The following is a 22,646-nucleotide window of genomic DNA, read 5'->3' on the forward strand; positions in this document are numbered from 1 at the left end:
CTGATCAATTCTATTCCATTAATTTCAATATAGTCTTCTCAGGGATTCGCTACTTCCCATCCTCCTCTTACAATCCTAGATAGACACATACCTTGGTCATTACACAACATCTCATGATCAATTTGTGATTACAACATAAATGGATTACACACATTTATGAGATTTATCTAGCTCCATTAATCAGATGTTGCTCAATCCCAGGAGAGCCCTGAGCCATCTGTGGGTCATTTCAAGGATTCAGCTGCCAAGAAATAAGTGATATTGTCCGGAACAATGAACGTGATGACCCTGATCTAATCACACAGCTAAACAGGAGGATTGACAACGAGCTCAGGACTGTGTGGGTGGGTGGATGGTGGTGGTGTGAAGATTCGTCTTGTCACGGTTCTGCTGATGGAGAGTGAGGTGAAGAAGCTGCTGGGTTGGAGGATGGGGGGTGTTGCGTTGAGTGACCTGCTGTGGTTTGTTCAGCTGTATTGGTTGAAGGCGGTGATTCTGGAGGTGACTGCTGTTGGCTCTTTTGTTTTGACAGTGTCTTAATCTGGGATGGAGGTTCAGTTTGGGCTGCGGTGGCACCAAGTTGATTGAGCTCGCAGTCTGCATTTGACACCTTGGGACCTAGATCCTGTATTTCCTGTCTGCTGGGCTCCCTGCTGGGTGAGCCGCAGTCTGGAGAGGTGCACTCTGGTTTTTGTTGACCAGGTGTGTCCTCTGACGTTGTGTGCACTTTCATCTGTGTAGATATGTTGTGAACTGGACTTGTCTCCTTTGATTGTTGCTGTGGTGGTTTGTCCTCATATCGCTCTCCGTCTTTCTTCATCTCAGCCTGTCTCTCATCAGTTCTGCTGAGCTCTTTGTGTGCGATTTGTCCCTCGCTGCTGGTGTGTCCTGGTCTTTTGTCTGTCATTGTTTCTGCTGCATTGGTCTGAGCTGGTGTCTGAACTCTCTCTCGTTCTGCTCCAGTGTCCGCTGTGCTCCTCTGAGCTTTGTCTGTGAGCGTCCTCTGCCTGCAAATTGAAGCCATAGCCTTCACCCAGGGGTGCAGCAGGGTCTGCTCTGCTGTCAGCCTCACTGTGGGATCTGGCTGAAGCAGAGATCTGACAAGGCCTCTGGCTTCTGCACACATATACACACACACACACAAAATAGCATACAAAGTGGATTGTATATTTTTATGTGAATATATGTATTTGTATACAAAGCTATACATAGCTATACATAGCTATTTGTGTCAGCATATATTTTATTTCTGTGCTTCTCACCCTCTGAGATGGGGTCCCAGTAGGGGGACAGGAAGTGGAGTTGTCCCTGTTTTATTAACTGGAACAACTCTTCCTGGTCTCGATCCCGACTGCGGAACGGGGGGAAGCCACACAGCAGGATGTAGAGAATAACCCCCAGAGCCCACACATCCACTGCTACACCATAACCTGTTGGGTAAATGACAAATAATTCCTTTTCAGAATAAAAAATACTCTGCATATTCAGCCAACAAAGTGACAAAATAACCTCAAGGGGAGTGTTTGAATAAGAAAAACACCCTTATGATGTGTCAAAAAAGACATTTAAAAGTAAAAGAGAAGGTAAAGTAGTGTTTGACACTGCAGAAAACAGCACTAACCTGTCTCACAAAGAATCTCTGGGGCTACATATGTGGGTGTGCCACATATGGTAAAGACTGGTTCAGTCACAACCATGGCAAGACCAAAGTCTCCCAGCTTCAGCCTACAGATGTCAGCTGCCACACGCTCTATCTAGAGGAGAACAAGAAGGTACAGACAGAAACAGAGTCAGGCAGGGAGGCAGAGTCGAGATTATATTTTCAAAATCCAAACAATTCCAATTACACCCACATAGTTGCCACACAGATAGACTGAGAAACTTAAGTCACTGATATTTTTGTCTTGGATTTTGCAAAATACAGACCTGACTTTATATCAACAACTAATAACTGTATGCTCACATTATGTTAAATCATTTGAATTGGACTGTTTGATGATACCACAGCGTGGGAAACTGCAAGTATGCTACAAACTCACATACTTTTTGTCTTTGCCTATAATCAGTGATTAAGACAACCTGTATTACAATCAAATTTTATTCAGATCTTGTGTCTGGGGACAGAAGAGTACATATCTTTACTTTATAAAAGGAACAATCCAGAATAGGAGTTAATTGTGATTTTAGGTGAGAGTCACTGTTCAAAAATCTATAGATGTATGGATTGTCTTTCTTTAAAACATCCATGTTGGACGGGATATATCATTAGACAAAGAAATAAATTGGTAACCAATCTTTATTGTTTTATTTTATTTCAAAAATATTAAAGCTACTATGCAAAGAATTTTAGAGACTGTTCTTTGGATCCCCCTAGTGATAAGATAAAAAAGAGGCACAGCAGCAAAGACAGCAAAGTATGCGTATACCACAGATCTAATCAGGAGACACTGGGATTACTGGTTATTATCACATTTTTTACACATTACTCCCTTATACCCACCAGCAGGTTCTCTGGTTTGAGGTCTCGGTGGACAATGCTCTTGCAGTGCATATAATTCAGTGCTTCACTCACGTCCGACACCATCAGTCCCGCCTCTGCCTCTGAAAATTTCCCCCTCTCACTGATGGCCTCAAACAGATCCCCGCCGCTCACCAGCTCCATCACCAGGTAGGAGTGAGAGTGCGTGTGGTGGTGCGCAAACAGCCGCACTATGCGAGGGTGACACAGGCTACCCAGAAGGCTCAGCTCGTTCTGCATCATGTGCTCTCGGCCAATCAGCTTGGAGCGCTCGACTATCTTCACAGCAAGGGTTTGTCTGTTGTCACGACGGCAGCATTCTCGCACCACTGCAAAGTTCCCATCTCCAACCACACGTCCTATTTCATAGCAACGCTCAATTTCCGACAGAGTGACATCTCTGCCATCTGAAGGAAGGTCAAAGATTGTCCTATGCTGTATGTCTTTCTGTGCTGGACCAACGTCTGGAAGTGGTTTTAAAAGTTGTATCTGAGCAAGGCTCTTCTCTTCATTCCTGCTGACTGGCTGAGAAGGTGGAGGGCTGAGAGGCGCATCCAGCTTCCTCACCTCTTGTTCATAAGAACTACCTTTCTGTTTTCTCGACACAGGAGGAAGTGGGACCCTCCCTGTTAGGGGATTGACCCGTTCTGGACCCTGATGTTTAGCTCTTATTGCTAAGCAGTTTTCACACAGCGTAGCAGAGTTTATTTCTGCCTCTCTAAGACCCTCCTCATGTTTAAATGGACCAATGATAGAAGGCTGTCGCTCTCTGACCCCGCCCTTCACATGTAGTCTCTGCAGGTGGTTCGGAGGGTAAACCGCTTTTCTGCAAGAACTCTTTTTATGAGACTTGTGAACATCCGAGTTATGATTTTCAGGTTTGTGTGTGTCTATGTGGTGAGGTGTGTGTTTAGCAGTGTGATTTTTTACATGAGTAGTTGTGTCCAGGTTTGTCTCTTGGTTAGTCTCACTGCTGTCTCCCCCCTCACTGTAGCCACTGTCAGCCTTAGCAGCTTTGTCTGGTGCTGGACTAAGTCTTTTCTCCCAGGCCCGCAGTGCACCAGCCCGGTAATGGGAATGTTGTGGAAACAGCTCCTCCAGAGCCTCCTGCACAGTGCTCAGCTCTGGACGAGCCTTACCCAGTGCCAGGAAGGCCACCTCGCCTCGGAAGAAGTCGCATACACCTTTCACCTATGAACATAAAAGGCAAATAATGAGTATTTTAAGACAGGTATGGGGGACCAGATCCGGACCACAAGACAATTTCTGACATGTTTAAAATCAACTTCTACATCCAGTCCACAATGTTCATTTTTGGATTTTAACCTTTTTTTTAAAATTTCATTTTCTAGCAATGCTGAAAGCAAAGAAGATGCACAGTGGAGCACACAGAAGTTTCAAGACGTCGAGGAGGAGGAAAAAATCTCAAGCGGTGTTACACTTCTGACCATGTAGGGCAGTATGAAAGAGATGAGTAGCTCCCTTTATTTCACCTTCCTGCATGTACTTTTATTTTATCTGCCCCAGTCAATAGATGGCTGTCAACTCAAGATCAGCATCAGCTGTTTTGAGCCCAAGACTGAACTACCAGCTGCACAAGCCCATAACTACAGTGGCCTCGAAAGCGCCAGGTCTACCATGTATCAACTTGTTTGAGCTAATTCTTTTGAACATTTGTGTGGGAGTGCTGTAGAGCACACTAACTGACATGAAAAGGGCCTAAATGTGTGTCCCACCTTATTACCTAACCTTGAGGCCCTGTTATAAAGAGTGTCCTTGTGTCCAGCATGGAAAGAACTAGAGGGTAGTTAAAAGGGGCCCACTAATGTATTTATGCCCCGGGACTCCCTTGCAGGTTAACGTGTCTGTGTTTGAGCCTCACCTCTCGTGCGTGGGTCGTGTACAGCCGTGTGACTCTGGATCTGTGCCAGCGAGGAAACCCCAGTGCCTCTGAGATATCCAATAGCAGCTGCTCGAAGGACACCACACCCCTACGGTTCAACAGCACTGTTACCTATAGACACAAAAATGACAGTTAAGTTATGCAATTCTTTCCATGTAAATTACCACCTCGGGTACTGGTAATTTGGTACCATTTTCTAATAAGGAATCCTTTGGAAAAGGTTTATAAGATGTAACTAATGGCTTTATTTATGATTAATAAATCAGTTACTAATGTTTTAAAAATTTGCGAGAATATTGCGAGTGTATATGTATTATAAATGCATTATCACCAAATACAAAGGATTTTTCTCAGCCACTTCACAACATTAGTAAATTATTTATTAACCATTTAATTAAAATTATAAATACTGAATTCACCTTCCTCAATGTACTCTGACCACAGGGGCGGACGATGGTGACCAGATGGGGCCGCTCGGCGCTCTCTTCTGCATGGCGGGTGTGGAAAAAAGGCAGGTGAGGAGGAGGAGGAGGAGGAGGTAATAAGTGGGACCTGTGGACCTGTCCCGTAGGGTGGGGGTGGATGGGCCAGGGCTGGGGTATCCCACCAGCACGCTTCAACAAGGGGATATTAGGGGGAGCTGAAGCAGGGAGAGAGGAGGACAGGGGTGGAAGAACAAAGACAGAAAGCAAGAGCTGGATTATTTAAGGCGCACTTAACAACACTGACGTCATCACCCCATTGGTGCGTTTCTTGTAGACTTGTATAGAAAGCAAAACTCATAAGTAATACAACACCAGTTCCTCATCCCATGTGAATGTGTGTGTGTGTGTGTGTGTGTGTGTGTGTGTAAACAAATCCGGCTGATCAGATTTGAGTGTTTTCCATCACATGGAGTGCAAGGGCCATTTGAGATTCCTCAAGCACCTTGCCCCGCCAGCTGAATTATTTAGACTTCCTTAAGTCATGCAAACCCACACACACACACACCTAAACAAAAGCTTGCATGACCTGGTTAGAGCTCAGCTGAATCTGCATGATTAATGAAGCATTAGAGACACACAGCATCTTTGACGTTTCACTTTCTGGCACTGAGGGAGATAGGTAGATGTTATCAGTACAGTCAGTAAGGGTTTGTCTTTTGTTTTGTTTCCAGATGCAGAACAACAGACAGAAACACAAGACCTTAAACCTCTAACATGAACAGGGCCCCCCTTTTAACAAGACACCACTGGCCCCCTGTGAGTGAGGAAAAGCACACACACACACACACACACACACAATCACACACAGAGAGTCCCACACACTTAACAATAAGAGCTTTTCACAGTGGACACAGAAAACCTCAATGTCCTTTAGCTTAAACAGCTCATAAAGAGCCAGCTGTGGCCAGTCAAGAAAGACTGAATCAGCCTTTCTCTGGGGTCCTGGGACCTTCAAGGGCCAGTGTGTGTGTGTGTGTGTGTGTGTGTGTGTGTGGTGGGTTGATGGGGGACAGATTATAATTAATAGTAATAACGCGTCACGTAAATCATGATATTTAACATTTTTCACCTCTCAGATGGGGTTAGTCTTAGCAATCTTGTTTCTAGTGTAGCCAGCCTAATTACAGGCAATTTCATGATGCCAGTTTATTATTATTATTTGTAACGTATATCATTTGTAATTGACTCTAACACTCAGTAGAGTTTTTCATTATTTTAACTGTAGGTTGAGTAAAATCCGTTCAATCCCGCCCTCAACTCACCTGCCGTTCTCCATTTAGCGTTGCGCGCCGCTTCGCATCCATACCGTGCTCTCTGTGAGGGAGTCATGTCTTTCCAAAACAAAACATCAGAACTGGCGAAAAAAAATCAGCGACGCTTGTTTATTTATTTAGTTCGTTCACTTTTATTTCTCCATAAGATGCTGCTGTCATATCCTCGGCTGTTAGCTTCCAGGAAAGGTAACGGGATGCGCTGTGAGCTGAGCGGACCTGGTGTAGCTACAGGGGTTGCCATGGATACACGTCAAGTTGAAAGCCTGAAGAAAGAGAAATGCCGGAAGCTCAGCGATTTTACCATCGAAATAAAATACTTTCAATGGCTTTAAGATGTCCGATCGATTCAGTAGCACACTTTTCTGACCAAACCCGTTGTTGTCATCTACTTCAGATTTTTTATTAACGCACCTATGTTCACTCACTGACTTACTTTAAGCCACTAAATAGCCAACGATGTTGTAATGTGATTTTATTCTGAAAGAGTTGACCGGAAAAACTTGGTTTTATTTTGTGATAATCAACACTTATGAGAGGACAAGTCCCGTGTGTGAGGAGTTGCTGGAGAAAGTTTTCAGAGAAGTGAAAAGAAGCAAACGGCACCTCTACATTAAGGTTGCTGCTCTTACGTAATAAACACACCTGTTATCGGTAGGCGGGCTATAAGTGCCACGTGTCATTTGATGATAGTACAGTATATTAGTATAGTCTTCATCCAGCATACGATTACAAAGTAAATTTATCAGTTTGGTATTGCTACTGAAAGGGTTTTATGAAAACAAACCAACAAATAAATAAATAATTGGTTGCCATTTCTAGCAATGGAAAGTATACTATGTGATAAGAATTTGTAACCAGGATAAGATGTGACCACAAAAGCCCAGAAACCACATTGCCAAGATAAAGATATAGCTGACTGACAGGGATGGGTTTTGAGTGGAGGGTAAAAAAACAGTCCTGAGGCTAGGATTTGAGATGTGCTGAAGTCCAAATTCCCCAAAGAAACCCCACTCCCCTTCTACATTTCTGACTGTGCTGCCAGAGTTTTTTGTACATGAGTTTTGTATTTACATTGATCTATTTAAAAACTCTGCAAAGGTTTTGATGCTTTAAAAGAGAAAACATTCATCATGGGGCCAAATATTTTTGTTACAGGGCCAAATTTTGCCTACAGGCCTCTATTTTCCTACCACTGATCTAAAGGTTGTTTTAAAGCCCCCTGCTTATTGCCAGGAATGTATAAATACTAAATCAGTCAGATGTAATTATATGTAATGAGCTCATCAGTGGTATTTTATTTATTCATTCATTTAGTGTTTTAACCTAAAAACAATCACATTTATAAAGTCTCATCAATACGAAAACACCAGGCCTGAAGGAGCACTGCTGTCGGGTCTGGAACCTCACAAGGATAATAAAGATTGATTAAAGGGGCCTTAAGATGCTAAACAGTAGAGCAAAGGAAGAAAAGGGCCCTTGAGAGAAATTTGTGACTTTGATGTAATTCCTGTAAATTACTGGATATTATTTCTAATAAATGCTAGGAAAAAACTCAGGCCCTGGTTCATCTAGATTTAACTGTTAGACACATGCAACCATTGATGAGAGACTGCAAGAAGATGTTGCTTCATTTTACGTGGTCACAAGCCAAAGCGGTTTGGAAACATTGTTGAAACACTGATAAAGGCCTATAGGCTGACCATGTAATCGCATGTCATCATCTCTCACTTTCTCACTTTCTTCATTTCCCATCAGCTCTCTATTCTCATTATCTAACAAAGGTAAAAAAAAAAAAAAAATACCCTAAAATTTGTCAAAATGATTGAGCCTTACAAACCCAGAACATTACATAGTAATTGTGTGTTTGTAAAAAGTAAACTTCTCCTCAAGTCATTAACAACCAGTGAATTCCCAGAAACAGTACAGAGGACATGACCTCGGTTCTGTGGCCTCACTGGCAGCTACTTCCCTTGTTAAAGCCCTTCTCTGTTTGGACTCGGGAGATAGTGAAGGAGAAAAAAAAACCCTGAAGGCTCACACAAAACCTTTTATATCACAATGACTGGAGGAAAGTTATGGTTGAAAAATCACCCTGACAGTGGGGGCAGAGAAACTGCCAGTCTCGGGGGCAGTTACCATAGTTTCACTGATGGAATCCAATACTCTGCTATGGACACAGAAAAACACTCACAAGCACACACACAGTGTCCATTTGATCTTTTAATACGCTGCCCCCCCCCCCATGGCTCTGTCTCCAAGGATACTGTTAATATTGGATCAGGAAGCAACAACTCCTATTGCGACTCCATATCCTGGACTCACCACTGAGACTTAACACTGTGTTTTCTCCAGTGAAAACAAACATGCTGACAGTTGTTAATCCATAATCGTTCAATCATTTTTTTCCCCTTAAGTTTCCATTATTTGTGGTGTTTTTACATGTTGTTTAAAGGTATTTTCCAGGGGAATTTAAAGCACCTTAACTACAGAGGGATAGTTGGGGACTGGGAGGTACCAAGGAGAGGAAGGTCCATGTTTTCTTCTTTTAACATTATGGTGGAAACAAGCAGAGCTCCTGCTGGATTAATGTTGATTAGGCAACAGAAAACTTTAAGTACCCCTGAACTTTTATATCTGCTTAATTACATTATAGTGTGTTTTTTGTTTCTTCAGTTTACACACTGCTTATGAATGGTAAATAGGGGAACTTAAATGAAAGTGTTACCAGCAGCACTGAGATCATTACATACATACAATGGTGGAGATGTTGTGGCTGCAGTGTTTTGCCCACAAATGACAAATCAGTATGGTGCCGGCACCCCAGGGCTGATATGCTCACAGTGCACTACTGGTGTCTGACCAGCAGAGGAGGGAATTGTACCTATATTATGTCCCTGAAGCTCGAAAGAGTTGCACTCAGGCGTGGTGATTCAAGATAGGGCCACGTGGTTCCCTGGAAGAGCTATCCAGCTAGAAAAACATGAATCACTTTCACTTGTTCTTACCTCGTAGTAGTAAGTTTACATCTGGAGATTAAAATGTGAAATCAGTCAGCGGCATGCAGTGCTGCAATGCCTGCTCAATTCTGACGTCTTTGTGTATAGTATAGAAATTCCAAAGAAGAGGGAGGGAAATCTGCCACGCTGACTCAGAGGATTCATGAAACAAATCAAGGAATGCACTGTTGGACCCATCTGTAGAAGTATAGATGTATTGTTGTTAAAAAAAACTTTATTAGGAACTTGTTAACATTTAAATGTTGCTTTTTAAATTAGTTATTAGCCATTAACCATTGATAAAGCACTGAGGTACAGCTTATATTCTCTTTATTAAGGGAGCTTTATTGAAAGTTGGTTCCCAATAAATAAATGCTTTCTGTATTCTGAATTATGCACAGTCACGATGCTGTTCAAGCTTTCATTCTTCCATTCACGTAATTAACTTTATATCTTGTTACTCAAGCTCCGTATGGACAGGAAAGATAGAATGAGTGCAGATAAATGCAGCCTGAGACACAGAAGAGTAGCTAGCCAAATGAATGAATGAATGAACGAACAAGTGTATGTTAGAGAAGGGAGTGGCAATGTTTATTTAGCTGTATTGTTCACTCAGTCACACACAGATGCACAAGAAAGCTGGAACAAATATCAGCATTCCTTGGTTTATGGCTTTCCCAGTCTGCTTTAGCTGTTCGGGGATTGGACCCCGTTCAGCAGTCCAGGCCCATCAGCTTTCTGTTTATGTCACCTTGGTGTATATTTGCACACACACACCAATACGCGCACACTTACAGATGCGTACTTGGCTGAAGTCCTGTGTGTAAAGGCTAAACACGTTGTGGAGGATTTGCCTGGATAGTATACGGCCATAATCACGTCTTCACTCAACAACCTCAGCATCAGTCCAGCCTGAAGAATTGATTTTGTTACATACACACACAGTTCAAAGTTGAACCCAAAAGAAAGTAAAGTGAGATAATCACATTCTGCCCAAACAGGATAAAGATAGTGTTCATGTACTCATCAATGCAGATATTAGTCTACTATCTGTATTCATCTATGTGACAGATAATGCTTGTTTAGGACTCGAATGCATGGCTTTATCCTGCCTGGCTAAATCTTTGTGTTAGAAGCAATTATGAAGGGTGTGTGCAGGGAGTTTCTTGCCGGATCAGACTAAGCTTAATGTGAGCTACAACCACAGTGGCATCTCAGAGAACTATATCGTAGGATTACATAAGATCGAACATACACCCACAGACATGTTAAAATACACTCACACAGCCGAAGGAAGCCTGTGAACATATTGCGGGCCGGAGCTAAATGATTTCGACCTTTCACCTCCTCTCTCTCTCCCCCCTCTCTCCTTTTCCATGTGTCTGCCTCACACCTGTTTATGTCAAATGTTAGACCCACACACGCCACAGATTCATTCCAACACACACACACACACATGTGCTAGTTTAGACACAGTAATAGACAAGGGAGAAGGGAGGCCACTGGAGGACAAGGGCAGTGGGACAGGGTGTGTAACATGGTGTGATGTGATGTAATGGCATTGAGTATTGACTTTTTTCCCCCAATTCCCTCCTTCTGCTGTTTCAGAGCTGTGTGTGTGCGAGTGTGTGTGTGTGTGCATGTGATAGGATGGGGTGTTATAGTGTCTGTGTGTGTTTGTGATTACACAACTTCCAGAGATCATCTGACCATCTGCAAATAGGGGAATTTCATCAGACAGAGACAGACAAATGATAAGTTCACATTTATGCTTGTGAATGAGTACTGTTGTGTATATGTGTGTGTGTGTGTGTGTGTGTGTGTGTGAGGTGAGCTCTTGTACATCTGTCTTTGTGAGGAATGATTTGAATTTTAGCCTTGGGGAGTGAGGACATTTTGGGCAGGTAAGGACGCATTGGCCTGTCCTCGCATCTTTAAGTGACTTTTTGGGGGATTAGGACGTGGTTGTAGGGTTACAGTTAGAACTGGTTTTAAAGGAGAGTCTGAAGTACATTTGGTTCTGTAGTGGAAAGGTGGATTTTATTAACTTTCGACAGAGCCTCAAACACAGAGGCCACTGTCGTTTTTAGCGAGTGTTACTCAGACTCTAAGAAATGGTGCATTTATTTGCGACTATTTTTAGCCATGGATAAATGCACATTTGAACAACAACAATCTAGGTGTGTGGTGCAATGGAAAAACCAAAGGCTTTGGCAATAACACATTGATTGAGAAACACATTAGCAGGACTGACTCATTGTGTGTTTTAGCCTTTTCGTAGGATTTGTTGACTATAAGAAAAGTAAGTCTCCAGGGAATGATTTTAGCTTGATGCAGCATCCTCCTAAATATCAAAGACAACTTTCTGTGTGTGTGTGTTCAAAACAAGCTCTGTAGTAACACACCAACTTTCCAACACCCTTATCTTTGCACTCATGACTACAGCTCACTCTTCCATCACGTGCCAGTGAGCCTGTGTGTTTACAAGTGTGCACACAACACACACACAGACACAAACACACACTTTTGGTCACTGTGCTGTGTCAGTGGCAGGCCAGATTGAGGTCAGTAAAAGTCAAACAAGCACACAACCAGGTGGAAAACCAGAGGAAGAGGAATCAGAGAATAGTAGTGGGCCAAGAAGAAGAAGGGGGGACACAGAGGACTATCATGACATTCCTTTGAACCCCACACCCCTGGAAAAAAAAATCAATCATCCTCCCCTCCTCCCCTCAAGCTCAATCTGTTTTTCTTCTCTTTCTCTATTTCTGACAGCAGGGGGTTGCTCATCAACGCCTCCTCCCCCTCCACGCCCCTCTCTTTTCCTTACTCTGCCTATTATTCTCTTAAGCTTAAGCTTTTTTTTTCACAGTGCCCCTGTTGCTCTGTCTGATCCTTCCTCTCACACTCTTTCTTAAACATTTAAATTCAAATTTGCTTCACTGGCATAAACCCAAGTACTTTTTTAAATTAGTAAATGTAGGTTTTCTCATTCAGAATGTAAGAAAATACAACATACCTGTATACTACACTATGCTACACAATTAAGTACATTACTACACTACCTAGAATACAACACAGACAAAACAAACAAATCATTCACAAAAATTCTAATTCACATTCAGATAAACTTTATTTGCATGGTCGCCATTGGGGGTGCAGAAACGAATGCATCACACGTCCCTCTGTCTTTGTCTCTACACCCTCCCCTCCCCCATCCCTCCCTCCTCTGCTCTCTGCACAGTCTGATGACATCACGAACAGCCGGTATAAATCCAGCCAGTAAGATCGCAGCGCAGTCTGTGCCGCTGACTACACTGCCTCTCTCCCTCCTTTACCCCCTCACTCTGCTGCTTCTCTCTCTCACTCACTCACTCTCTCTCTCTCTCTCTCACACACACACGCCCTCACACCGTCTCTCGTACCCTCATTCCTCCACACCGCTGCAGACATGGCCGAGACTTTCGTTGGCACATGGAACCTGAAGGAGAGCGAGAACTTTGATGAATACATGAAGGAGCTGGGTAAGTGTGTGTGTGTATGTGTTCCGTGTGCACGGTAATGCGCGTGTGGGCGTGTGCGCATGCGTGTGCAACAGGAGAGGATGCAGTGCCGCCGCCGCTGCTGCATGTGAGCACATGTGGAGGGAAAAAGCTGCAGGAAGATAAAGGTGTGTGTTTGTGTTTGTGTTTAACCCGTTTAAGCTGCTGTTAATGCGGGCCGTGGGAAAAAAAAATTATAGAGGCAGAGGGAGGCAATGAAGAGGCGAATGAGGGAGGATTCAAAATGGAGAATGAAAAATTGAGGTAGTTGAAGATTAAGGGTGGAAAGGGAAGAGAGGAGCGAAAGAAAGAAAGCGAGAGAAGATGGGAACCAAAGGGGAATGGAGCAGATCAAGAGTGATTGACCACATGGCCTAAGTGCTGGAAACGAGGGTGGGGCTCTCTTCTAGTGGAGAAAAGAAAAACCAACCCCACTGTGAGAAACTCTGAATGGCAGGCAGCTGGCAGGCATTCACACACACACACACACACACACACACACACACACACAAAGTAGCCCATGAACATACACACTTGAGCCTAATGTGGCTGACCTTCACTGAAAGCTGTTCATTGTTTAAGGCTATGGGAAGAGTTGAATATTAAAATGGTGCAAATTCCAAGGAGCTAATGGGACGGGACGGTACAGATAAAGTGGACTTCAAAACGTCCCCCACACATATGGTTTTAGTGCTTTTGAGTGTGTGTGTGATGGGGGCAGGTGGCTTGACCTTTGCAGTTGTGAGGAATGACACTAAACTATTTGACTTTGTGTGTGTGTGTGTGTGTGTGTGTGTGTGTGTGTGTGTGTGTGTGTGTGTGTGTGTGTGTGAGAGAGAGAGAGAGAGAGAGTTTCATGCCCATTGACCTCAGAGCCATGTTACCATCGACCTGTCTGTTCTGGTCACCATAGAAACCAGAGACCCCTCAACCTCTAACCCCAATCTCTTTGATCAATGAGGCACACACACACACACACACACACAAAGTGCCTTTTTGTTGTATTGATTGTGGGAAAGTAGCTGTTTCAGCTCTTGGAGATGAACTGGATTGTCAGACTGAAAAATAACAGCTTTTCTCCTTTGGTAGCAAAGGGAGTGAGCCACTGTGTGCCAGTGAACCGAAGCCTTTTCATTCTCCATACAGTCTCACACATACACACACACACACACACACATACACACCCTAAAATGAAAGCAAGTAATCATTCGCACACATACATGCCCAGACAGGCAGTCAGGTCAATGGGACCCTGCAGTGTTTGAAGAACAGCAGCAGGTTTGGACAGTAGACAAATAGAGATTAGAGAGTATGTCAGATGAAGGAGACCCAAAGGGCAAATCCAAGCTACTGCTTCCAACTTTTATCAACACATTCCACTTAATATCCTCAGCCTGGTAATGGCAGTCATGGAAATGTTTACTTTATAAGTCAGTTAATATTTTCAACAATGTTTTAGCACATATAAATTCAGGACTCTGGGGATGGCAGTATCTATCAGATGGTCCACCACTTTGGTCCAGACTGAAATGTCTCTAACTACTGGATAGATTTGTACAGACATTCATGTTCCCCAGAGGATGAATCATCATCAAAATATGTTAGAGTTATACACTTGTTATCACAGGATGAAGCCTACTCACTGTGGTGATCCCTTGACTTTTCCTCTAGCGCCACCTGCAGGTTCACATTAGATTTTGAGTGAATTATTTCAGCATTTTTTTTATGGATTTGTATGAAATATTTAAAAAAAAATTTAGCGCCACCATCAGGTCAGACGTTTTACTCTGTTCAGGAATTTGGTTTATGACTTAATTACTTGCAACACTGGTGTCATTCCCATCAGCCTCAACTGTGTTTTGTGTTCACAGCTAATTTGCATGTGTCTGGCAAATGTTAGCATTTAGCCTAAAGCATGTTTGTGCCTACGCCCCCTCCCTGAGGGTGTTGTCTATTTGTTTGATCTGTGTCTCTGTGTGTTGAGTATTACAACCTCACAGAGCTGCTAGCATGCCTGTAGTCTTGTTCATGAATGTTTGTGTGTCAAGACAACAATGCTTTTTCATGCGTTATCACCCCCGGCAATTTACATTACCAAACTGCTTTTCTTTCTACAGGTGTGGGCTTTGCTACACGTAAGGTGGGCAACCTCACCAAGCCCACCACTATTATCTCGGTGGATGGCGACAAGGTGACAGTGAAGACCCAGAGCACCATCAAGAACACAGAGCTCTCCTTCAAGCTGGGAGAGGAGTTTGATGAGACCACCGCCGATGACAGGAAGGTTAAGGTGAGAGCTCAAAGGACAGGTTGCTCAGACAGGAGACTGTTGACAGGAGACTGTTGTAATAACACTCAAGGGCAGAACCTCAGTTGTGTTGTCGATGATTTTGCTCTGATAAAGAGTGGCTCTCTATGAGGTGAGAACAGTGTCTCTATGAATCTCACTACACACAACATGCTGAAGTATCCATAAATATGTGACGAGCAATGAGTGATAATTAAAGTCATGAGGATGATGGATGGCTCTACAAACAACTGTGGATTGTGACAGTTGGAAGTTTGTTTTAAATGTGAACATGAGAAGGGAGATCAGAGAGGTGAGAGGTGAGGGTCAGAGTCAGAGAAGATGACTTGGTCCTAATTCACAAAAGTAAAATTAGACCTGATCCACAGGGTAATGAACTGTGGTTAAAGGGTGCAGTTGAGAAATAAGTAGAGCTTAAAGGGAAAGTGTCTGGGGAATGGAAAGTCTGGGGGAAATATGTACTGTGGAGAGGAGGTCATATTTTAAAATAAAGATTCAGTGAGAAAGAGAAGCAAAGATAAAGAGACAGAAAAAAATGGTGTATTTGAACTGGGTGTGCAGAGTAGGGGAAAATTTACAAGAAATTAAACACACCCTTAAACAAAACAGTTTTGCTGCTACAACCTGTCTGTTGTGACCAGGAGCTTGTGGTGGCTAATGTTAGCAAATATCGGTAAACTTCAGATACTCCTGTAGGATATAACCGACAGTACCGAGCCAGTTTGCTGACTTTACGACTCATCTCTACTCACGCTACTTTTTTTAAACTATCATTTTGTAAAAGTTCGGCTAGCAATATAGGTGGAGGTGGGGCTAATTTGAAGTACCTTATATAGTTTGGGATAGCACGTCACATTTTATAAGCTCATCATATTGTTTGCATTTGAAAATCGGTAAAATTAAAGTACCTCAGAATTGTACTTAAAAAAATACACAGAATTTGATTATATTCAATGATCCAAACTCTCATTCATGGAATGATGGGATCCTGTTTGCACTCTTGTGTGCAGGTTGTATTAACTACCTCTGTTTGTCTCTGTTGCCTGCAGTCCATTGTAACAGTAGAGGATGGGAAGATGGTGCACATACAGAGGTGGGACGGCAAAGAGACCAGTCTGGTCAGGGAAGTCAACGGAAATGCCCTCACACTCGTGAGTGTTTACACAAAATGCATACGTTTAACATCAGTATGTGTGTGTGTGTGTTTGTTGTATCATATCTCATCTCTGTTTTTCTCTCCATCACAGACACTCAAACTGGGGGAAGTTGTCTGCACGCGTCGCTACGAGAAGGCACAGTAAAACCCAACACTGAGTCCCTGCATCATTGACTTGCATCAACTAAAGCCCTGCACCACAAACTCCTTAACACCACCTCAACCCAGGCCAAGTGGACCCCCAGTATGGCCGCCGCAGATACCCCTCAATGTCCCTTCATACTGTATGCTCAGTATTAACATTACTGATGACTGTGACCTCTGTTTATCCCTGTCCTTCTCTTTATACTGTTGTTCCTTCTACTGTAAGAAACACTGAATAAATTCCAATGATGTGTTGTTGTTTTTCTTCTCTAAAATTTCAGGTCTGCAGATTTTTTTTTTTAAGAAAATGTGTTATGCATGGTGCATATGATAAACCTGGAAAAGTGTTTGAAAAAAATTGAAAGTTTAACTTTTGAGACCTGAAAATAAAAATAAACAGTTCACACTGTTGGATGAACTGGTAAAACAATGAAATTCTTCTGTGATGTTTGTGTTCAAATGTGGCAGTTGGTAGGTCTACAAACAGAAACTTTACTTTCTAAACATGAAGTTTACTTAACTTGCCTGAACGAGCCTGAAGTCTATAAACACTCAAATGAGCAAATGTCCTGGAGGAAAATTTCACTTAATTCTCATTTGAATACTTTAGTATCATTGAAATAAATTTGTCAGCGGCCGCAATCAATAGATAATCATGCAAAGTTTCATTCAGCTCAAGGCCTCAGTAAACATTACAGTTGCCTATTGTGAATTCAGTGTGGTGAGTCTAACGTTACTCAGGTGTGAGCTGTTTTTAGTTTTGTCTCCAACCCAGAGGTGTCCAAACTGTTCCACAAAGGGCCGTGTGGCTGCAGGTTTTTGTTCCAACCAAGCAGCAGCACACCAGACTTCACTCGTTTAATCAACTGATCTCAGTCTTCAGACAGTTGATTGGTCAAACTGTGTGCTCTTCATTGGTTGGAACAAAAACCTGCAGCCACACCGGCCCTTTGTGGAACAGTTTGGACACCACTGCTCTAACCAAAGAGTGTGACCAGTTTCCTTCACAGCTGGTTGTACTGGGACTCATCAGGAATTTAATTATAACACCTGCTACTGTGTGTTTGTGTATGTACTAGTGTGTGTCTTGCCTTTGCCCTGGCTAGGTGAGAGGAAAGTTTTGTTAATACTATGTGAGTGTGTACTGTTATATCCTGGACTTGCACATAAGGTGTGAGTTTGTGTGTGTGTGTGTGTCTGTGCGCAATCTAAATTTGGATTATTCCATCACGCAGCAGATCGGTGTCATGGGTTTCAGACAGACTGCCAACTGGAAGCAAGGTGAAGGGGTGAAAGGGCCCAGGACAAGTCAGGTGACCCTCTGACACCACCTCCTATGGTGACCTGGAGCTGAAGAGTCCACAAAAAAGGATGAAACGTACTGCAGGCAATAATAGAAACTGTGAGTATAGCCTTCTTGTATCATATATTTAAATATAACCACATTTTATATTTAGGAGAAACGGTCATAGATGTTTAAATGGCAAAAATGTCCAGCTTTGTCACGCCAAGTGGTAGAACTACTATGCAGGGACTGTAGTAAGGCCATCCCATCTACAGTATATGAATGAATAGTATATCTGACAAAAGTGAGTTTTCACATCACCATCCATACATGGTGGTTTTGTCAGTTCAAAACATTAAACATCATGTCCGGATTTTATTAATAAAGTGATGACTAGTTTCCTCTATTTGTTTCCAAAGGACAGATCTCTGCCCTGCAATTATGCTGTTTTTTTTTATTTTTTACAAATCATTCCAGCACATTGTGCAAAGATAAATTGGTTATTCCCTTATGGAAGCAGAAATGTTACATATTTCAAGGACATCCTGTATGGGAAAGAAAAAAAGACCTCCAGATCCCCAAAGGTGAAGTTAAACCTTGAATAAATGGGAGGATTCCACTGTTTTACTTTTTTGGACAGCTGATTGTTGTCATTGTATTCAGAATTATGTGCGATAATGGAACATCGGCTCACACTTCTGGTTATGCGAGCTCTGGTTCACGCTAAATGTTTAACCAGCCATATGAAACTAATCTTGTACATCTGTTTGGTGCAAACATAAGAAAAGGAGGGGGTAAGAAAATGAAGAGGAGGACCGAGGCTGACCAATAAACTGGAGTCATTACCAGGGGAGTGCACTCGCTGGAGCTGTGTCAAACCACTGCAGCTGGAAACAATCTACCACTCCAAAATCTTTACATGTAGAAGCATGGAAACTAGGTCAAAAACAGCAAATAAGATACAAGATGATGATTTCCTCATGTCACCTCATCTTGTTTTACACTGACAATGGCTCATCTTTTTTAAAAGAGTAGAAAACATCATGGTGTTTTTGTGCAGCTTTTCACCTCACGGGACATGACCCAACCTGAGATCTATGTTGTGTAAATCCCTCAATCCAGCCCTGAGACACCTTACCTCACTTGAAAACATTAACTTAATATGACCCCAGGGTGGACCAGACCCAACCTGAAAATTTCTGCTGTTTGTGTGTGTGTTGTGTGTTTGTGTGCTTTGGTTCCCCAAGGACTGACATTAACCAGCAACATTATGAGTTCAAGGTCCAAGAACAAAGACATCAATAGGCATTTTTTTGTTTTCTACCTTTACAGATAAAAACACCTTTAATGAACTTAACAGTTGACATGCAGAAAGAGCGGTGTGTGAACTGTAAGCAGCTCCCTGGAGACAAGATACACAAACACACACGGATGTATACACAGATAATACAATAAGCAGCAAACAACCTCAGGAGATCCCCATAGCATGAGGTTCCTGTCACACTCATTTGTGCCACATTACATTTCCTGTTGTACTGTTACCTCTTCCTATGAGGGAGTGTGTGTGTGTGTACGGCTTTCTCTGTGTGGTTTAATATCAAATATTTTGATGTCAGACCCTTCCTGAGAGTTGGCTTTACTGTCTCATGTCTGCTTAATGGATTTCCCAGAGCATCAGAAACCGGATAGCCGTGAACAATATCTGGATTTCAAGAGGGATAGCCTCTTACTGCCATATTGCTTACACGTATCTGGTTTCGTATGATGTATAAACTCCTCCCTCTGTGGGTGAGCAAGAGGTTTCTTTAGGACAAGTGGAGCTTGCCATCTCATTTTTTGTATTTGCAGCACTTTCCTTCTTGACTATTTAGATTTTTTTGAACTTGATAGGAGGTCTAAATGTGCTTCCGATAACTTGGAGAGACTAACCCTAGGCAAAACGTTCCTTAACTTAAATGGATGAGGGTTTCTATAATAAGCTTTTGGTGGGGAAATTATTTAAAGATACACAGCTGGAAGTCTGTCACTCTGTCTGTTGCTCCCCACTTCCCCTTCTGCGTCTGTGTGAAAGCTGCAGCATGCGTGAATGTGTATGTGTCTGTGTGAATCTTGCTGTGTCAGCTGTGTTTATGAGATTTATGTTTCTTGTGTTTCTTCTTCTTTTTGTCCTCTCTGTCGCGACTGTGGTCGTGGCGCCTCCTCTTGGTTTTGCATTCGCTACTGTCACTGCTCCTGCTGCTGCTGTCGCTCTCTGACTCCTTCCTCTCCCTCTTCCTCTTCTTCTTCATTTTCTTCTCCTGGAGGATAAACAAGAAGAAGAAAATGTGTTCTCTGTGGCAATAAAAGGAACAGGAACAATGGCGATGAAGTAATTTTGTAAAAAGAAGGCAGCAGTTTCAATACCTCAAAACCAAATGTTTTTTCATTATATCAGCACTAAACCATACTGTAGGCTTTCAAACAACGCCACTAGCACTTCCCATGAAATTGCCTTGTATCTGTCAGTATATGCAACCACAGTCATGTATTGTCATACAGAGACGTGGTTTGTTGCATCAGATGACTCAATAGCTGAGGGACACAAAAAGAGAAGTGGAGGAGAGCCGGAATAAAAAGAGGTGACAGCCACGCTGAACATTAACTGTCACACACTCACCTTCTTTTTCTTCTTTTTGTCTGAGTCTTTCTGTAGAGTAGCCGTGGAGGTCTGCTGCTGTTGCTGCTGCTGCTGCTGTGGCTCTTCATCGTCCTCTTCAGGTAAAAGTGCGTATTGCAGGCCCGGAGCAGAGAAACAGTCCTTTGTAAAGTGACCTGAAAAAAGTAATCATTTGTTGAAATGGTTGTGTATCTTTTAAGTGATTTCAACCTGATTTCCCAGTAGGAAGTTGTAGCAAGCAAATGTTCTTTTAAGATGTGTGAGTGATTTTGTTGATGTTGTTGTCGTACCCTTGCAGCCGCACTTTGAACACGTAGTGTTGAGCACAGCCTCCAGTGTGATCCTGTTGCCAGTTTCGTCTCGAAAGTGCTTACGTCGTCTCGCATCCTGCCTACACATCCAATCACATGCAGGTGATAATGACACACACACGTACATGCACAGACACGCACATATCATATAACTGTTAGCACTTACTCTGCCATGACATTGTTGGGGTCTAAGTCCCGCCCCGTTCCCTGGTTGACAGCTTTCATGGAGAAGGACAACTTCACCTTGTCACCCTGAATCTGACAAGTAGAGGACAGAGCTTCAGTCATCCTGCCCTGACCTTGGGTTTTACATACAATACCGCGTGTGTGTGTGTTGTTACCTCTCTTCCAATTACTTTAATCCACACCTGTTCCCCAACATCGACAATCTCTGAGGCATTTTCAACCCGTGATGCTGACATTTCACTCACATGTACCAGGCCTGAGGAGTTTAGACGTTGAACACAGACATTTATTTCAAAGGATCTAGACACACAAATACATCTTTCTGTTGCTGATGACGAAAATTAGAGCCTGACCAATATATCAGCCGACTTTAACTCGTTACAAATAGACTGGTGTCTTCGTATATATGTCAGATGATAGATGACAATAAATTTAAGTTCAATTGTTTGTCCACCAGAAAGTACTGACAAGTTTATTTTTTTAAACTAAAATGTCTTGAACCTTACTCTTTTCACAGACTTTCAATTCATGCTTGGTGTCAGCAAGTAATTTCACACATTTCAAACATATTTGCTGCATTTTTGTTGGTTATGTGGTATGACAAAGTTAGAAACTACTGGTGCAGAATTTATCCCAGTAAACTTTGCTCAGTTCGCCCTCCAGTGGAGAAAATGAGCAGCTGGTGTTCAGTTTGACATGCAGGTCAAGGACAGCTGTGTCACAGTAACTCATTTGGTTAAAGAAAATGTAACCCTAGCGTAAATATAGATTTGAGACATTCCGTTCCATCAGTCTGTTGCTCTTCTCGGCAACCCTGTCCAACCCCAAACCCTTCCTACTCTTGCATTCTCTACATGCACATTATCTTATGTATTTTACTAGAAAGTCATAGAAAATTATTTGCAACAGTGGCTGTGCTAACATGTAAAAAAAATCTGTCAACATACTAAAACATGGGCTTGCATTGTAACATTTACTCTTCCTCATTGTCTGTTATATGTTGTGTCGCACCCTCAAATTACAGGATGCTGGCAACCTCACCTCCCTTGCAGTCTCCTCTCCTAACTCTGGCTGAGACATCACTGTTCACAGACTGACACACACTATGGATTAGACTTTGGGAACCAGGACCCTGCATCATATGCACCAATTCTGCATTGCTTTTGGCTCTACTGTGGCTCTGCAATATTTTCCTAATAAGGTTTTCTAATTTTTATTGCATTATCCTTTTCCTTTCTGCAACTGTTTTCTCTATGAGTAAGAAATCTTTGTCTGTAAATTCTTCCAGTAAAGATCTACACAGATACATGAACTTCCACCCACCTTCCTTCTTGTATCCTGGCAGACGGACAAAAGCTCCGTAGGTTTGCACAGAGACCACTTCTCCCTTGGAAATGCTGTACAGTGGCGGCAGACCATCCAGCCCAGCAGGCTCTGGTGGTGGACGATCCCTGTTGGACATCGTCTTAGTGGAGGCAGACCACAGTTTTCAATAAGTGGATCTAGAAGACGGATAATGACATATTAAATTACTTGTAGTGTCTTAAAATGGAGGAAAATGAATGAAGAAATTGCGTTCAAGTGTTCTGTGGTAAGAATTGTAGAAAACACACATAACATCTGTATTAACCTTAAATATTAGTATAGTGTGTGGATTAACTGGACAAATTCAAAAAACAAGTTTATAAGAAACCTCTTTACCCTTGCTTACATTACAGTATCTTTTTGGTGTGAGTAGTCTGAGTCCCCTCGCGTAAAATATAGCAGATTGCCTTGACTTGATTAATTTATGAGTTTCAGATTCAGAAAGTGTGCAGAACTCGACAGAATAAAAAAACTGTCGCAGACTGATTTTACATCTGCTATGAACAACGGCAGTGAG

General features: G+C 42.5%; 3 protein-coding genes across 4 annotated transcripts; 1 reads left to right on the forward strand and 2 right to left on the reverse strand.

Moving 5' to 3' along the window:
* Positions 1–379: 379 nt before the first annotated feature.
* dclk3 (doublecortin-like kinase 3) lies at positions 380–6,235 on the reverse strand. Its single transcript, XM_041053756.1, has 7 exons — positions 6,169–6,235; positions 4,841–5,061; positions 4,401–4,532; positions 2,501–3,709; positions 1,622–1,754; positions 1,263–1,430; positions 380–1,116 (listed from the first exon to the last, which is right to left on the reverse strand). The coding sequence occupies exons 1-7, from the start codon at positions 6,233–6,235 to the stop codon at positions 380–382; spliced, it is 2,667 nt and encodes an 888-aa protein (XP_040909690.1).
* A 6,238-nt stretch (positions 6,236–12,473) lies between these two features.
* Positions 12,474–16,756, forward strand: fabp3 (fatty acid binding protein 3, muscle and heart). The gene is made up of 4 exons (XM_041053050.1): positions 12,474–12,700; positions 14,836–15,008; positions 16,076–16,177; positions 16,274–16,756. The coding sequence occupies exons 1-4, from the start codon at positions 12,628–12,630 to the stop codon at positions 16,325–16,327; spliced, it is 402 nt and encodes a 133-aa protein (XP_040908984.1). The 5' UTR covers positions 12,474–12,627; the 3' UTR covers positions 16,328–16,756.
* A 2,151-nt stretch (positions 16,757–18,907) lies between these two features.
* Positions 18,908–22,226, reverse strand: zcchc17 (zinc finger, CCHC domain containing 17). Of its 2 annotated transcripts, none has more exons than XM_041053047.1 (6): positions 22,088–22,226; positions 20,920–21,020; positions 20,745–20,836; positions 20,558–20,658; positions 20,264–20,422; positions 18,908–19,905 (listed from the first exon to the last, which is right to left on the reverse strand). In XM_041053047.1, exons 1-6 carry the CDS (start codon positions 22,224–22,226, stop codon positions 19,835–19,837), a joined length of 663 nt encoding a protein of 220 aa, XP_040908981.1. In that variant the 3' UTR covers positions 18,908–19,834. The 2 variants fall into 2 exon arrangements, with proteins under 2 accessions (XP_040908981.1, XP_040908980.1); XM_041053046.1 differs by having other exon boundaries at positions 18,909–19,908; positions 20,268–20,422.
* Positions 22,227–22,646: the final 420 nt, after the last annotated feature.

Source organism: Toxotes jaculatrix, chromosome 13 (genome assembly GCF_017976425.1).
Source record: "Toxotes jaculatrix isolate fToxJac2 chromosome 13, fToxJac2.pri, whole genome shotgun sequence".
Lineage (NCBI taxonomy): Eukaryota > Metazoa > Chordata > Actinopteri > Toxotidae > Toxotes > Toxotes jaculatrix.

Coding starts and splice junctions, on each gene's coding strand:
- dclk3 (XM_041053756.1), bottom strand. CDS start 6,235: ATGACTCCCTCACAGAGAGCACGGTATGGATGCGAAGCGGCGCGCAAC. Junction 5,062..6,168: donor CGCTAAATGGAGAACGGCAG/GTGAGTTGAGGG, acceptor TCCCTGCTTCAG/CTCCCCCTAATATCCCCTTG. Junction 4,533..4,840: donor GTCAGAGTACATTGAGGAAG/GTGAATTCAGTA, acceptor TTGTGTCTATAG/GTAACAGTGCTGTTGAACCG.
- fabp3 (XM_041053050.1), top strand. CDS start 12,628: ATGGCCGAGACTTTCGTTGGCACATGGAACCTGAAGGAGAGCGAGAAC. Junction 12,701..14,835: donor TGAATACATGAAGGAGCTGG/GTAAGTGTGTGT, acceptor TTCTTTCTACAG/GTGTGGGCTTTGCTACACGT. Junction 16,178..16,273: donor ACGGAAATGCCCTCACACTC/GTGAGTGTTTAC, acceptor TCTCCATCACAG/ACACTCAAACTGGGGGAAGT.
- zcchc17 (XM_041053046.1), bottom strand. CDS start 22,226: ATGTCCAACAGGGATCGTCCACCACCAGAGCCTGCTGGGCTGGATGGT. Junction 21,021..22,087: donor GCCAGGATACAAGAAGGAAG/GTGGGTGGAAGT, acceptor TAAACTCCTCAG/GCCTGGTACATGTGAGTGAA. Junction 20,659..20,744: donor CCCAACAATGTCATGGCAGA/GTAAGTGCTAAC, acceptor TTGGATGTGTAG/GCAGGATGCGAGACGACGTA.